The following is an 18,435-nucleotide window of genomic DNA, read 5'->3' on the forward strand; positions in this document are numbered from 1 at the left end:
AGACTTGCATTGAGACAGGTGTAAAACACCTTTCAATTAGTTTTTTTTTCTGGTGTTTTTAGGAGTTAATTGCAATAAACTTTGTACTGAAAATTGTATTAGTGATCGTTAATTTGCCATACATTTTTGTTTAAATCAAATGTAGCTTACAAATTAATGTTCAAGTAGTAATTCATTATTTGGTTCTGCTGCAGGTTTTAAAGTTTCAAAACACCACTTTAGTTGGCTGAACTTATTGGATGTAGTTTAGATAACTTTAGTTGGCTGAACTTATTGGATGTAGTTTAGATAACTTAACTTTACTTGGCTGAACTTATTGGATGTAGTTTAGATAACTTAACTTTACTTGGCTGAACTTATTGGATGTAGTTTAGATAACTTTAACTTTAGTTGGCTGAACTTAAGTTTGAAGTTTAATTAACTAAATTAAATCAGTTCATTGTACTTTATAACTTGTCAGGTAAACCTTTCCAAATTTGTCAGGTACACTTTTCCAAATAAGTTAGTTTAATTCAAAAAAACCCATGCAAAAAGATAACAAAAAATAATGAGTTAAGTCAACAAAAGTTTTTTTTTTACAGTGTAGGGCTATTTTCTTCCTGGGTCGGGGGGTTGGTAGGGGAGTGCCCTTTTTTTAGGTCAGAGCAACTGCCCCTCAAAATTCCTGTGCACGTCCCTGCCCAACTTGTTTGAGATGTGTTGATGCCATGAAATTTAAAATCAACTTATTTTCCCCTTAAAATGATACATTTTCTCAGTTTAAACATTTGATATGTCATCTATGTTGTATTCTGAATAAAATACTGAAATTTTAAACTTAAACATCATTGCATTCTGTTTTTATTCACAATTTGTACAGTGTCCCAACTTTTTTGGAATCAGGTTTTGTATGAAGCAGAGCAGGACCGAATGTTGTGGGAGCTTAACGAGGAGCTGGAGTGATTGCGCAACACACGCCTCACGAGCAGCAGAACTTTTATTATGCCACAGTTGCTGGCGCCGCTTCTCCGGTCATGAGTATGAGGTAATACAGCTCTGTTTATCATATTAGATTCATTTGAGTGTGTTGAAAATTATGTTATAACGTTACTCTGTGCGTTCGCTTGGGGGCTGCTGTGAGACACTTGTTTGAGACACTGCAGTAAGCTAGATCGATATTAGAATATCATAAAATGCTGGATAGCTTGTGTTGATAAATGGCCATTCATTCATAAAACGTATTGTATGATGGAGAAAAATTCTGTATTACTGTTACTAAAAATAAAGATGCATCTGATTATGCTATGTTAGCTACTTGACAAAATTATGTTTTTCTCTGAGGCATGGTAAAGCGTGGTACTCGCAAAAAATCAAGAAAATTAGATTTAAACAATAAAACTAAACAAGTTAAGCTATATACAGTAGGTGGCCATCCAAAACGGTGGTTCTACCGCCGTGCGTGCTGCCGCCGCCGCGTCGCAAAGTGCATTTGCAGCTTTTGACCGCTGAGTGGAGCTTTAACCATGTTATCCAACAAATGCATCTAAGCATTTTTATCTTTATGCAAAATGTCAATTTTCTCACATATTATGCCTATATTTATCACAAATACATTTTTTATTTATATTTTAAACTCCTTTAATAAAACAGTATGGATTTTTGACACACACATACTTTGTTATTCGTTACCGGTCCTTTATTTTGACAGATAACTACTTAGGAAAAATATAGCCTATCTGTTTGGACACTGATTAAGAAATTGTTGCGTGTTTCATGAATTATATCCTTTATTTTAAAGACAAAGAAATAAAATAAAAATGTTAAAGAAAAACAAACAAAAACAACAAACCGATTGTGTTCCATTTATATGTCAATGTATAGTAATTTTTACATTATCTTGTGTGTATAAAAAGCACTCACCCAACCTAACAGTGCTTGCTCTGCAACACTTGACAAGTTCGAGATAGGGGGAAGGGCGCTTTGTTTAAAATGTTTGTCACCAAAGCCATTATTCCAGAGGGCGGGAGACTCAAAATATTAGCCTAAGCTATGCTTTTTGTTAATTTTAACATCCTGATCTGATCATATGAAATAAGCTGACGAAATACACAATTGTTAGACTCTGTTATGAGTATTTGCAGTAAGTTTCTTTATTTGTTTGCGTTATGGGGATTTGCAGTGTTTTGCAGTGTTTCACGCTCCACTCCAGAAGTTCCGAATGGGATCAACCCTCCCCCCGCGCATTTGCCAGCGTCTGCTGCTGCCGAGCAGAGTATGTGCAAAGTTTTGACTGGAGCGAGGAGGGATTTTTTAAAAGTCGGAGCGTCGTGTTTTTTTTTTTTTTTTTAAATCTGCAAGAAATGTTATGAGTTTGGCGTGTGGTAGGAAAAAAAAGTTTGCACAATAAGCCACTACGCAAATTTGTGTCTAACTAGACCAGCTAAAATATATTGTTCGACCAAAAACATCTTATCAATTATTTAAGTAATAAAGACATGTAATAAAGTAATAAATAAATTTAATAAAAACAGAAAGACGTATTGAGCCTTATTTAAAGGCCGCGGAAACATGAGTTCGTTTGTTACGCAATCCATTCCACACCCGACGTTCTTGGTTTTCTTCCTAATTATTAAATATAGCCAATTGGTTGAAACTTATGTCTGACCCACTGCATGTCTCCCAACATTGCATCCGTCATGCTATTCACTTTTCATAATCAACATTGGTGACATCTTAAAAAAATTATATTAGGCTATAGCCCAATATTTAAATATAGGGTAGAGTGGGGGAAAACGCCCCCCTGGGGTAAAACGCCCCCCACCTGTTTTTCTCAAAATAAGCACCAGAGGTAGTCAATATACATTTTCACTGTTGCTATGCACTACGTTTGACAACGGGGATAAACAAATCTCCTTGGAGAAGCTGACACCAGCGACGTATTTGAAGAGAAGAGGATTACATGATAAGCGCTATAATTTTCAGATATTAGTAAACAAGTGTTTAAGAGAATATTGTTCTGCAGGATATCACAGTGATGTATGATAGATGAATAGTGAAGTCTGTAGTTTGAGAGGATATGTTATTTATAAGGAATATGATTATATTTTAAAAATTAAACATTTTTTAAAAAAGTCGTAGCTTGTGGGGTAAAACGCCCCCCAGAGGGCATAGTTTCTCTGTATCATAATTACTATAATAACATATTTCTGTCTATCAAATCCTTTGTTTTACACTTAATGCAGTATAACTAGGTGGTAAAATCAAAATATTTAAACAAAATTTAAAAAAAATAATAATAATAAAAATTACCTCAAGTGAGCATTAGGCTAGCTTGATAGCACAGTTAGCTCACTGATGGAAGGTGGTTAGGTGACCAAATGAAATTGGATGGCTTTTAATGCATTTATTGGACATATTTTACTACATAAATATATAAATTTATAAGTTTAATATTTATTTAGGGTTTTCTGTTTGTCTTGGTGATAGTGGTGAACAAATACATCAATTATCAAATGTTAAAAATTTGGATATGTTGGATATTCCTCAAATAAATATTAAATATATATATGTAGGCCTATACATGTTGATACATTACTTGCCTTTTACTTTTAGAAACTAGTCTGTTCATTTTGCTGTTGATCTATGAAGCAAACTGGTTGGTAAAGAAAGGGGGCATTTTACCCCACCTTGGGGGGCGTTTTACCCCACCGCTGGGGCAAAACGCCCCCTTTGTACAAAAATATTTTCAGTCAAAATACTAATTAATTATAAAGGCTGAGCAATTTTAATATTTGGTGAATAACTCCTGCCATAGTCACTCAAAACCGGGAAGGCAATTCTAGTCACATTTATGTTTTGTTTCACTGTAATGTCACATTTTCCTTAAGGGGGGCGTTTTCCCCCACTCTACCCTAAATATGAAACTAAATTGGTTACATTTTGATCCCTCTGGCCGACGAAAGCGCCGGCGCGTTCTGATGGATTTTCTCCTCATGACAGCTGAAACAACTTAAAACAGGCCTTCCGTCATTTTTGGTGATAGCCTATTGATGCAAGACTACAAATGGTCTACTTTTATTTGTGTACGCTCACAATAACAACAAAACCTTGTAGGCTACTTTTGAAAAATAAAATAAAATAAAAAAAACAGTGTGCGCTTTCAGCTGGCTCTCTGCGAGAATCTGAAACGTCCCAAAAGTGAACTTAGCCTAAACTCAGCGAATAATTGTACCTAAAAAGAAAGAAATATCTCAATTCGATAAGATAGGCTATAGGTCTGTGTTAAATAAGAGGCGATCTATCCGCTGGAATGAGTTGTTTCTGAAATCATGGCCAGTGCTCGTTGCTGCTGTTATCAGTTCTGTTGGCGCTCGTGCACACGCGCAGTTTTCACACAGACAATCGAGCGTTTCGTTCTGGTAAAAGCACAAAACAAAATGCACACAACGTGTCCTTGCTCTTGAAGTACAATCACTGATGAACACCTTTGGTTTTAATGAGTAAATTAGCCAAAATATTTATTCCTGCCGGTATTTTAGTCTGCAATATCAAAATCACTAAACGTTACATAGCATAGCCTAACAATAACAACAATAAAAAAATCAAGAACAATAGCAGTTAATAAGAATTATTGCTCTTAATGCGGTCTTAATGCTGGACCGTTCTCATTTCGCTCCGCATATGGAACTTTTTTTTTTTTTTTTTTTTGCTAAGAGCAAACCAGAATGAAAATATTACATTTTTAACCCGTGTGTGTGTGCTCCTAAAATATATATATATATATATATATATATATATATATAGGCTATATATGCCTAGTAATGACTGTTTAATGACAATAGCATGCAGTAAGACTTTGTGTAAAGGTCTTTCTTTTAATTTTTGATGCATAGACTGTAGCCAAAGACTATCCCACGTTTTGAAATTAACTCTCACTTTAAATTTTCTAATGGTTTTTAAGGATGTAAAAATGTTATATTATAATGTTATTGTTATTTTACTTTGTCCTTTCATCTCCGTTTACAAACCGACATTTTATTATTACAGTCACTTTCCAATCCGTCCCTTTGCGCCACCTGGCGGTAGTTTTTTACACGCGACTGAATTTCAGTTAACGCAACGGCCCTGCGGCGGCGGTATGCGCGGCGGTAATACCCATTTTGGTTGTCCACCTACTGTAACAACACTTAGTTTTCTGTCTATAAATATATTAATGTTTAATTCAATTTTTTTTTGCGAGTACCATGCTTTTACCATGCCTCAGAGAAGAACACTATTTTGTGAAGTAGCTAACAGCATGAGGTCTCTGCAGAACACAAGTGGGTGTTTCTGTATTTGTGGGTGTTTTCAAACTGGTGGGTGTTTATATATCATGCAGTGAAAATGATCCCCTTCACCCAACCCCACCCCTAAACCCTACCCACACTCTGACGTGGGCAATTCAGGTAACGCTCTCAAAAACGCCCCTCTGTTTATGGCCTCGCCCACTGATCATTACTGTCCTGCAGCGACCTGTACTTGGACACAGCATGCAGGGACATGCAGAGAGATCCTCAGGGGCAGGGGCTTAAATATAAAAAAGGGCCGTGTAAAAAAAAAAAAAAAAAAAAAAAAAAAAAAAGATAGATTAAAATAGAAAACCATTATATTAAATTGTATATAATAATATTTCACACTATTGCTGTTTTTGATCAAATAAATACAGGATGAGCTTAAGAAACTTTTTTCATAATGCTGCATAATTATCAAAAATGGTAATATAATAAAGTCCTTTCACGTCACCTTTTCGCCAGCCTATACTTCACTTAATAGGCCTGTAGGTGGCACTTGGGCTTCATTAACTATGATAGTTTCATCAAATAGTAAACGGTGTATCAATATACATAAATACACTAAATGAATTGAACACTACTTACCTACCATTAATGCGACTTTTGGTGCTGCATGGTTGTGCGTTGTAGACAGTTACCATCCATTTTGTCAGCAATGGAATTTGATTTATAAAATGAGACAAAACGCAGAAATTGCTCCACAAATGCAAGCTCGTCTGTCCATGTACCGCTGTACTTCACATTGTCCAATGAAATTTTAACTTCTTGTGCAATATCACGATTGGAGTATTATACATGACAAACGGGCATTGATGAGCCATGTAATATTTATGTAATATATAGATTTTTAATTAAATCAACACACTAGCTTTGATTATTGATGAAAAAAAAAAGTAAAAAAAAAATTGTTTGGTGTATTTTATTTTTAATTTTTTTATACTCGCCATATATGGCTCGAGAGCCGAGAGACTGTGGAAAATCAGTCAGCCAATCAAAACGTACGCAATCTACAGCAACGTGTTATGGGAATTTTCCAGCTTTTGAGCGATTTGTTACTATTGTACACATTGTCATGTTAATTATAATTTAAATGCATTTTGTTTTATTGACCACAATTTTATCATTGCTATTTGTCTGAGAGGGGCACTTTTGATTAATTTAGAAAAAGGGCAGGGGCTCAAGCCCACAAAGTTGCACCTGAACAAACAATAAGACTTCTAGAACAATGTCCTTTGGACAGATGAGACCAAAGTGGAGATGTTTGGCCATAATGCACATTTCCAAGTTTGGTGAAAACCAAAAACAGCATATCAGCACAAACACCTCATACCAAAAGTCAAGCATGCTGGTGGAGGGCTGATGATTTTGGGCTTGTTTTGTAGCCATGGGCACCTCACAGTCATTGAGTCGACCATGAACTCCTAGGTATACCAAAGTTTTCGGGAGTCAAATGTGAGGCCATCCGTCTGACAGCTAAAGCTTGGCCAAAATTGGCTCATGCAATTGGAAAATGATCCGAAGATCACCAGCAAATCTACAACAGAATGGCTGAAAAACAAAAGAATCAAGGTGCAATGGCCCAGTCAAAGTCCAGACCTCATCCCGACTGAAATGCTGTGGCAAGAGCTGTGCAGTAACAAATGCTCACAAACCTCGATAAACCGGAGCAATAAGTAAAGAGTGGGCCAAATTCCTCCAGAATCATGTGAGCGACTGATAAAGTCATACAGAAAATGATTACTTCAAGTTATTTCTGCAAAAAGTGGATCCACAAGCAACTGAATCATAGGATGTCTTAACATTGTCACCCATGACTTTTCCATCTTGGCTTTATTTTTGTTAGATAAATGATGACACAGTGTGATATGCCATGTGTTTGTTCATCTAAGGTTTTATTTTCCAAATTTTAAGACCTGCCAAGCACTAGATGATTATTTGTAATGTCCTGATACAGAAAAGCATAGAATACAATAGGGTGTCCTAACTTTTTCACATGACTGTATTCAGTATGAGTGTGCTTTTATGTATAACTTAAGTCTGATGAAGAGCATGAAGCTTGAAACGTCAATTTTGGTGACATGTGCTGTTGCTTTAATGGACATTTTGGCAATAATGGACGTTTTTTGGATTTTTTTTCTGCTATGTTTGGTTGTGCACCAGATTTTCATACTTTTTGGATGTGCATGCTCTCTTTGATTGTTTAAGCATTCTATGTAAAGCTAAATCCCTGAAATGTTAATTTACACAAAGTTCAAGATGAATGAAGAAAGAAAGAAAAATACATATGTAAGCAGCAATTAAGGTGCCAAGCACATAAAAAGGCATGATGAGTCATGCAAGCATAGCTGGGACCATCAGACCAATCCAATGAGTGATTAGATATTTTTAGATTATTTTACTCAAAAAAGTTGAAAAATCATAAATTCAATTGCACCCTAGGAACATGATTTAATTGCACATCACTTTTGACCAATGGGTGGTGTTATTACCAAATTGATAGGGTATGGTCAGTGTGAGGTGACAATGACACATACAAAGTTTGTTGTCAATATGCCAAAGGACTGCAGAGTTACAGCCTCAGAATTAGCATGACATCTTGCCATCTATTTCATTGATGTGTTATTTAATAATTGTTTGGTCTATCAAAAAGCTTTTAATAACTTTATGTCAGCATGGTCGGAATATTATCTGAGCCAGTTTTGGTGGAAATCGGATAAACCATCTAGAATTAGTTTGAAAAAGTAGGCTTTTCAGAAAACTCAAAATGGCAGAAAATTTTTATGATGGAATAGGATGCAATCAAATTGTCTTGAGCAAAGGAATCAGAGGAAAAGATTTGTTTCTAGCCTTTATTGTTCAAATGTTATTACCCTATAAACATGAGTGCACTTTGAGTGCACATCTTTTTTACCATACAATTATATGGGCTGCCATACACTCAAGAGTGGAAGAAGAAGAAAACTAACATAAAATAGGTACCTTTAGTACTTGGCCCCTAAAGGGAAATAACACTCATTAACACCTAAATAGCGGTAGGGTCTGTTATTCATATAAACACTACTTTTACTTGATTTTTCACACATTTAATTACCAGTAACAGATAAAAAATAATAATACATAAAAATGTAGATAATAATATGGTGTAAAATTCAAAATATATTTTGTAGCATAATGATTCATAAAAAATCCCTGAAAAACAAAGATGAGTGTCAGATGCGCTAAGTATGAGCCAGATCACATTTTGAGTGTGATCAGACACTATGTGTGCAGCAGCATCATTCACAGCAACTCTTCAGTCATTAGAGAACAGCATCTAGTATAAACTGATGGAAAATAAATTAGAGATACACTTAAAAACAAAATAATTAGAATTAGTGCAAAAATTACAGGAAAGTTACTGGAAATTACACTTGAAAGTCCACACAAAACAGTTACAGATGTCAAACTCAGGGTATACTCACACTAGGTGATCTGAACCGTGCCCGAGCATGTTTGACCCCCAAAGTCTAGTTCATTTGACTAGTGTAATTGCCCTGGCCTGCTTGAAGAGGTGGGCTTGGGTGTGGTTCGATTGGGTTCGTGCGTGGTACACATGTAGTTTGATCGCTAACTGCACCGGAGCACGGAGCAGCTACTACTCTGTCATCAATATGACAGCAATCTTCTATTACTACTTGTATAGTACACTTATAGTACACACACTAAATATAATTAAATACATTATTTCATTAATTTATGTTTATAAAGGATCTGGTTCTCACCATATTGATGAACAGGAATTGTAGTTTGCAAGTTAAGCTGAAAATTCCTCCATAAACGTCAGCTGCCTCCATAATAATATTCCTATACGTTGTGGGGGAAATTTTGAGATTCAATTTCCATATGATTTTACTTATATGCTTATGGTTAAATGATTTTGTTTTCCTCAGAAGTGCTTAAGTATGCATTCTTTGGGTGACAAGTGGAAAAACACTGAAGTGGTAAACATGTTCCTAATATGGTAAAAGGACCAATGCTTCAGCCTTGGAGGTTAAGTGAGGGGAATAAAAGTGAGGGGAAGTTTTCATTCTTTGTCTTACACTCTGCAGCTACTTGTGTTTCTGAATGACTGTCTGACCTTTCTTGCAAGAAATAAAACTTTCGAAAGACAATTGGACGTGTTTGTCTCTTATGCAGTAAGAGTCAATGTTGATTTTTGGACAATGCACCAGGGCTTCGTAAAAGACAACCGTGCCTAGTGTGAGTATGCCCTCACTTAGGACAATGAACCTAGCTTACAAATTCTTCATATTGAATTTGTGTAACTACAGCTGGTATATTATAGTACTTATGACTGAGGTAATAAATACTCACTCAAAATTCTCCAATTTGTTTTGTGGATCATCACTTAGGGTAGAGAGTAGCTTCACCGCTGAGTGCCCGAGTTTATTCCCGAATAGATAAAGATTTCTTAAATGTGAGGGGTTTGATCTCAGAGCTGAAGCCAGAGCAGCACAACCTTCATCTGTGATACCACAATCCCACAGCCTGCAGAAAGAACACAGAGACACTCCCTCCTGTTCAGTAGATTCAATCTTAAAGGTGGGGTATGTATTTTTTCAACTACACTGTTTGGAAAATAGTCGGGCCAACACCAACAACAAACGTCTAACCAATCAGCATTAGGGGGCATATGACGGTCGAGGAGAGAGAACGAGCAAGAGAAAAAGAAGAAAAAAAACGCAGAAAGTGAAATGAGGAGACATTACAAAACGGCTCAAAAGAATATCACTGGAATGATGGGTTATGACTTGGCAAGCACTTTAGGGGGCAATTTTGTTGGGCAAAATTGATGATCCTCCTGCTCGATTGCTCTTGTCTGCCTCGCTGCCTCTGCTCGCTGCCTCGCTGCTCGTGGTTTGCGTCTCAGTATAGCTTTGTTTTCTCTTACTTTTATTGAATCTCTTACTTTTATTCATTGTTGCTTATATTATTATTATTGCCTACCACATTAATCTGACATCGCTAGCTTGTAATCTTTGAATCTAAATTGCTGTTACAACGCGTTTGCATCTTACTAGCTTGTTAACTTGTCATCAGTCTCGCGCGCTCCTCTTTCAACGCGTTCATCAAACAGCTGTGGTAACTCGGATCAGTCTACAAACATGGTGAGTCATGTCATCCTCTCCCAGTGTGATTTCGTGTTCAGTTTGTCACATGTTCAGCATAGGTTTCTCTGTCAGTGACGAGGGATTTACATGTCATAAATGTAGGGAAATAGTCAGGCTGACAGAGAGAATCTCAGAATTAGAGACGCATCCAAACTTTAATTGAGGATAGTAAGAATGCAGGGGCTTCAGATACTGTTTTGGATGCGACTAGCTTAGTGAACTCTGTACATTGTTCGGTTCCGGCTGTAGAGCCCGCGCAGCAGGGCACTTGGGTAATGGTGAGGCGGCCTAGCCGCGGAAAACACCACTCTTCCATTCCAGTAAGAACATCAAACAGGTTCTCCCCACTTAGTGACACACCCACTGAGAATCCTGTTGAAAGTGCCCTAGTTATTGGCGATTCTATTACACGGAACGTGAAAATAGAGACACCAGCCATCATAGTCACATGTTTGCCGGGAGCCAGAGCACCTGACATCAAAGCAAATTTAAAAGTGCTGGCTAATGCTAATCGTAAATACTCTAAAATTATTATTCACGTCGGCACAAATGATATTACATAAGTAATATATCAATTGAAACTATAGAATATCTTCTTTTATTTGTATACACTCAGAGTAAAAACACAATGTTGTGCTTTTTGTAAAATAAAGAAAACTAACATGATGCGTGATTTCTCCTCTCCCTCTGAACGAAGTCCAATCTGATAGTTCTCAGAAAATGAACTGTAACTTAGTGAATACTAATCACAGAAAAATTAAACTTATGTCTAAAAAAACGTTAAGATGTCAGGTTTTAAATCATGTAAGTCAAATCGAAAACAAACCTTCTGTGTTTATGTAATCTGTATGAAAAGAGAGCCATGTCAGAAGTCCGTGATTCAGCTCATTATCCGCTAATGCGGCCACGCCCACGGAGCCAGCGCTATTCAGACGCAAATTCAGAGGCAATACATGCATTCATCGTCTCACTCGTGTATTTATTGTCTTGAAAAGTGTTTATCTGGATGTAAAAGTCATAGTTAGCGAGCTCTAGAAGACATGCAGTTAGTTCCTGTTTTCTTTTCTTCTATAGATGAATTTTAGATGAGTTTTTGTTTCTTTAGCGCCCTCCGGCTGCAGTATGAATTGGAAACTCCATTCATGGAATAGCCTCTTCTTCTTTTAGATGAATTTGTGGACTAAAAATGCACAGAGAGCGCCCTCCGACTTCAAGGATGAATTGAAAACACCAGCGCTCATAGTAATGACAATGAATATTAAATAAATATAACTCCTCTGTATAGAAAATTGACATAAGCATATGAGAATCCAATATTTCTCCAAATGTGCATGCTTTTAAACTAAAAGCCTATATTCAGACTCTTTGCATCACAGAAATACATTATATTTTAAAGTATAATATAAAACCATTACTTTATATTGTAATAATATTTTTCTGTATGTTTCATATATCATGATGAGCTTGAGACATCACAGAAGGTTTTTTTCACAGCCTACCTGACTGAAATGCCTCATTAATATGCAAGTCATTTCAGCTCATTACTATCCAATTCTTTTGTCTTCTCAGGTGAGAATGGCCCATTATTCAGTGGTGATTCACGCCTCCATGCATACTGTGTTCCTTGGCAAAAAGTGTCTTACAAAAACTAAATCAATATATTGTTTTATATGAAGGAGTAGGCAGCATAATTTTTACATAATTTTGAAGCAAAAACTCTAGTTTACAACTTCCAATACACTAAAGTATTGTAAACACAGATTTACTATACTTTTTTTGGCCTTATTTCAGTGACTTAAGTTTTTTGTTTTTTCAGTAACCACGCATAAACATTATTCCTTCAAAAACACAAACATGTACATACATGTTCCTCATATATTATTGTAGCCTAGTTTGTGCTGAATACAGTGTAATGACACTTTTGTCATTTATATGTTTATGAACAACTGAAAAAAGCACAAATGTCAGGGCATGTCAAAACTTCTCCAGGCCCCAAATCAGCCGCAGACTCCAGAGGGTTAAAGAGGTGTGTGAACTCGCAAGTACAATGTCAGGAGAAGTAATTTGCTCTGGTCCCCTTCCTGTTCGTCGGAGTGATGAGATAGTTAGCAGATTATCATCACTCAATGACTGGCTGTCTAAGTGGTGTCTGCAGAATAATATAGGTTTCATAGTCAATTGGAAAAGTTTTTGGGGCAGACCTGACCTGTTGAAAAGAGATGGTATTCATCCGTCCCGGGATGGTGCTGCTCTTCTCTCTAGTAATATGGCACATAGTCTTAGAGCTGAAACATGACAAACTGGGGCCCAGGACAGGAAGCAGACAGACTGGCTAAACCGTCCGTCTGCTAGCTGCCTCACGTTACAGAAATCAACAACATGTATGTTAGACCCTATACCGACTAAGCTATTGAAAGAGATGCTTCCGGAGGTCATAGATCCTCTTCTTAATATTGTTAACCCTCTGGAGTCTGAGGCTGATTTGGGGCTTGGAGAAGTGTTGACATGCCCTGACATTTGTGCTTTTTTCAGTTGTTCATAAACATATAAATGACAAAAGTGTCATTACACTGTATTCAGCACAAACTAGGCTACAATAATATGTGAGGAACATGTATGTACATGTTTGTATTTTTGAAGGAATAATGTTTATGCGTGGTTATTGAAAAAACAAAAAACTTAAGTCACTGAAATAAGGCCAAAAAAAGTATATTAAATCTGTATTGACAAGACTTCTGGGTATTGGAGGTTGTAGACTAGAGTTTTTGCTTCAGAATTATGTAAAAATTATGCTGCCTACTCCTTCATATAAAACAATATATTGATTTAGTTTTTGTAAGACACTTTTTGTCAAGAAACACGTGTATGCGTGGAGGCGTGAATCTGCATGAATAATGGGCCATTTACACCTGAGAAGACAAAAGAATCACATAATAATGACCTGAAATGACTTGCATATTAATGAGGCCTTTCAGTCAGGTAGGCTGTGAAAAAAACCCTATGTAATAATGTCTCAGCTCATCATAAACAGCAATACTGTGAAATATTATTACAATTTAAAATAATGGTATTCTATTATATTCTTTAAAATATAATGTATTTCTGTGATGCAAAGTGTCTGAACAATTATGTTACCTCTATGGCATTTCATATAGGCTTTTAGCTTAAAAGCATGCACATTTGGAGAAATATTGATGGATTCTTATATGTTTATGTCAATTTTCTATACTGAGAAGTAATATTTATTGTCATCACTGTGAGTGCTGGATACTGTGATTTCAATTCATACTTGCAGCCGGAGGGCGCTCTGTACACCTTTAGGCCACAAATTCATATAAAGAAGAAAAGGAACTAGGAACTAACTGCATGTCTTCTAGAGATCGCTAACCATGGCTTTAACATCCAAATAAACACTTTTCAAGACAATAAATACACGATTGAGACGATGTATACATGTATTGCCTCTGAATTTGCCTCTGAATAGCGCTGGCTCCGTGGGCGTGGCCGCACTAGCGGGTAATGAGCTGAATCTCGGACTTCTGACATGGCTCTATTTTCATACAGATTACATAAACACAGAATGTTTGTTTTCGATTTGACTTGCACGATTTAAAACATGACATTTCAACGTTTCTTTAGACATAAGTGTCATTTTTTTGTCATTAGTATTCATAAGTTACAGTTCATTTTCTGAGAACTATCAGATTGGACTTCGTTCAGAGGGAGAGGAGAGATCACGCATCATGTTAGTTTTCTTTATTTTACAAAAAGCACAACATTGTGTTTTTACTCTGAGTGTACACAAATAAAAGAAGACATTCTATAGTTTCAATTGATATATTACTTATGTCTCTATGACAAGAAATGACGGAGTATTTTAAGTCTGTTTTGCTGCAATGTGAAAAAAATCCTGCAAAACGCGCCAGCGCGTTTTCGGACCTCAGGGAGTTAACTCATCTTTATCACTAGGATACGTACCAAAAACTTTTAAGCTGGCTGTTATTAAACGTCTTATTAAAAAACCACAACTTGATCCTAGAGATCAAGTTGTGAGACTGAGGGGGCAGTCATGGCCTAATGGATAGAGAGTCAGACTTGTAACCCAAAGGTCATGGGTTCGAGTCTCAGGTCCGACAGGGATTGTTGGTGAGGGGAGTGAATTTCCAGCGCTCTCCCCACCCTCAATACCACGACTGAGGTGAGACCCTTGAGCAAGGCACCGTACCCCCAACTGCTCCCCGGGCGCCGCAGCAATGGCTGCCCACTGCTCCGGGTGTGTGTTCACGGTGTGTGTGTGTTCACTGCTGTGTGTGTGCACTTGGATGGGTTAAATGCAGAGCACAAATTCCAAGTATGGGTCACCATACTTGGCCACAAGTCACTTCAGAATTAGTCAATTACAGGCCGATTTCAAATCTCACTTTTCTGTCAAAAATACTAGAAAAGGCAGTTTCATCACAACTATGTTCCTTTTTAGAAAGAAATAGTATCTGTGAGGATTTCCAGTCAGGATTTAGACCGTACCATAGTACTGAGACTGCTCTCATTAGAGTTACTAATGATTTGCTCTTATCATCAGATCGTGGTTGTATCTCTCTATTAGTGTTACTGGATCTTAGTGCTGCATTTGACACTATTGATCACAATATTCTTCTAAACAGACTCGAAAACTATGTTGGCATTAGTGGAATTGCATTGGCATGGTTCAAATCATACTTATCTGACCGTTATCAGTTTGTAGTAGTAAACGATGAGATGTCATATCAATCACAAGTTAAATATGGAGTACCGCAAGGCTCAGTACTAGGACCATTGCTTTTCACTCTGTACATGCTACCCTTGGGAGATATCATTAGGAAGCATGGCGTTAGTTTTCATTGTTACGCTGATGATACTCAGCTCTATATTTCTTCACACCCTGACGAAACTTACCAATTCGCTAAATTAAAGGTGCCCTCGAATGAAAAATTTTATTTATATTGGCATAGTTGAATAACAAGAGTTCAGTACATGGAAAAGACATACAGTGAGTCTCAAACTCCATTGTTTCCTCCTTCTTATATAAATCTCATTTGTTTAAAAGACTTCCGGAAAACACTCGGATCTCAACATAACGCCGACTGTTACGTAACAGTCGGGATCATTAATATGTATGACCCCAATATTTGCATAATGCCAGCCCATTCGACGCATTAGACAAGGAAAGGCAGTATTAACGTCTGGATCTGTGCACAGACAAGGTAAGCAAGCAAGAACACCAGCGAAAAATGGCAGATGGAGCAATAATAACTGACATGATCCATGATATCATGATACTTTTAGTGATATTTGTAAATTGTCTTTCTAAATGTTTCATTAGCATGTTGCTAATATACTGTTAAATGTGGTTAAAGTTACCATCGTTTCTTACTGTATTCACGGAGACGAGAGTCGTTGCTATTTTCATTTTTAAACACGTGCAGTCTGTATAATGCATAAACACAACTTCATTCTTTATAAATCTCTCCAACAGTGTGTAATGTTAGCTTTAGCCACAGAGCATAGCCTCAAACTCACACAAAATCAAACGTAACCATCTAAATAAATACTTTACTCACATAATTTGAAGCATGCATACAGCATGCATGACGAACATCTTGTAAAGATCCATTTGAGGGTTATATTAGCTGTGTAAACTTTGTTTATGCGATGTATATAGTCGAGAGCTGGTGGGGCAGAGGGAACGCATCTCTTAAAGGGGCCGTGCTGAAAAAATCAGTAATAGTTAATGATGCCCCAAAATAGGCAGCTAAAAAAATTAATAAAAAAAAATCTATGGGGTATTTTGAGCTGAAACTTCACAGACACATTCAGGGGACACCTAGGACTTATATTACATCTTGTAAAAAAACAATCTAGGGCAAACAAATTGTGAAGACATCATCAACACGACAGCCAGTAGCACAGTTCCTCAACAGACCGTCCATACCGGCGTGATGAATACGATCCTCAACTGGACACGACCACAACGCAGCCCTGAAGTATCAGCAGAGATCGAGTCAACTAGATCATCCATTGTGAAGGCCTCATCGACACGACAGCCAGTGCCACAGTTCCTCAACAAACCGTCCATACCGGCGTGATGAATACGATCCTCAACTGGATGGAACTGAAATAAATACTTTGATTGTTGCGATCCTATCAGACTTATGACAGCAACCTGATTCATAACAAAGCACTGTTCGCCAAAGGAGAACTGACCCCCTGACTAAGCCTGGTTTCTCCCAAGGTTTTTTTCTCCATTTTAACACCTATTTGCCACTTGTTTGCCACCTGATGTCACCAGTTTGGGTTCCTTGCCGCTGTCGCCTTTGGCTTGCTTAGTTGGGGACACTTGACATTTGACTTGATTTGATATTCAACAGTATTCTTGACATTTATTCAACAGTGCTTTGATCTGCCTGCATTGACACTATTCTTTAAGAGCTGATGTGCAGCCAAAATGATGTACCAGTTATCAATGTAAAGCTGCTTTGACACAATCTGCATTGTAAAAAGCGCTATATAAATAAAGGTGACTTGACTTGACTTAGGACCAGCATTAATATTAGAAAAGCTTTCCAGCGCTGGAGAGAGCTAAGCGGGAAGGCCTGAAAACAGACGCGGAGGCTTCTTTGATTCAGTGCCACGTGAGTAAAACTGTGTTTGAGTGTCATTGATTGTCTGGGGCTGTTGTGTTGTTGGCGACTATCAACGAACACTTGTTTGCATTTACTATTGTGTACTGTATGTTCAGTTTTTGTGCTTCTTTGTCTTTCGTTCATCATCTGCACTTTATTTTTCGTGAAGCATTTTCTTGCGTGTCAGCTGTAATAAACAGACACCCACTGTTGTACTGCGTGTGTAACAGTGGCCAGCTAGTAAAATTTGAGCAGGTAAACTACTGCACACTGACGACCGCTAAAGAATGCTGTGTTTAGCGTCATTGTCAGTGCACTCGCCTCGCCCGTTGTCAGTCGGTCTCGAATGGGCCGGGGTTCAAGACTGACTCGGAGCAGGGCGGTTAGGATTAGAGGGTGAGTTTTGGAGGCGGAGCAATGAAGAGAGGAGTGGGTTTGTTTGGGTTGATTTCAAATATCAACAATGTCCAACAGTGTTGTTGAAAAAATACATACCCCACCTTTAAATTATATATGTAAAATTTTGTTAAATAAACCAATAACTTTTTTTTTTTTAAATAAACCAATTTAGTTGCAACTCAGTACATTTTAAATTTGTCAAGGACTCTAAAGCAATGCACCTGTGCATTACAATTATTTTCCACAGGTAAGAGGTGTATTAGGTACAACTTAGTTTTCTCTGGCAATTTTTGAGACTTATTTTTTTCAGATTTTTTTTTTTTTTTCAGACAGATTTGCTGGGTTCTAATGAGAGAGGTAATCTTACTTTAATGTCTCCAGTTTACAGCAAGGATGCTCCAGAGCAGCAGAGAGTACCTTCACTCCTGAATCACTGAGCTTGTTCTTATCAAGATAGAGCTCTTTTAGATCTGTTGCATTTGATTTCATAACTGAAGCTAGAGCAGCACAACATTCATCTGTGACCCCACAATACATCAGTCTGTAGACAGATATGAAAAGTAAATTAGCAGTGAGTTACTAAAAAATTTAATGATACTATTAATAGTGTCAATCTCAATTCAGTGTACTTTTATTATGTATAAGTGTCTGAGTGGGGACAAGGTAATGTTTGATCCTGAAAAGCACAATCTTACTTTAGTATCTCAATATTACAGAAAGGATTTTGCTGTCCAGCTGAAAGCTGCTTCATGCCCAAATCTCCAAGTTTATTTCCAGACAGATCCAGATCTCTGATGTGTGATGATCTCAGAGATGAAGTCAGAGCTGCACAACCTTCTTGAGTGATCCCACAATACATCAGCCTGCAGCAGGACAAACAATATAGTAATCACTCTCAGCTCTTTATTAGGACCATCA

General features: G+C 37.2%; 1 protein-coding gene across 8 annotated transcripts in view; it reads right to left on the reverse strand.

The window, feature by feature from the left end:
• Window positions 1-18,435, reverse strand: part of LOC137005136 (NACHT, LRR and PYD domains-containing protein 12-like) — a 124,631-nt gene that overhangs the window by 19,732 nt on the left and 86,464 nt on the right. For 5 of the 8 annotated variants that reach the window (XR_010892211.1, XM_067365935.1, XM_067365929.1 and 2 more), the window contains 4 exons: window positions 18,213-18,380; window positions 17,885-18,058; window positions 9,663-9,836; window positions 9,071-9,152 (listed from right to left, as the gene is read on the reverse strand). Coding sequence is in view for 7 of the 8 variants with exons in the window: in XM_067365935.1 (XP_067222036.1) it covers window positions 9,071-9,152; window positions 9,663-9,836; window positions 17,885-18,058; window positions 18,213-18,380 (598 nt within the window). In the remaining variant the exon portion in view is untranslated. Of the gene's footprint in view, window positions 1-6,949; window positions 8,944-9,070; window positions 9,153-9,662; window positions 9,837-17,884; window positions 18,059-18,212; window positions 18,381-18,435 lie in introns of those variants that run through there. The other 3 variants (XM_067365932.1, XM_067365933.1, XM_067365934.1) reach the window with 3 other exon arrangements.

This window comes from Chanodichthys erythropterus, chromosome 17 (assembly GCF_024489055.1).
Source record: "Chanodichthys erythropterus isolate Z2021 chromosome 17, ASM2448905v1, whole genome shotgun sequence".
In the NCBI taxonomy this organism is placed as follows: Eukaryota; Metazoa; Chordata; class Actinopteri; order Cypriniformes; family Xenocyprididae; genus Chanodichthys; species Chanodichthys erythropterus.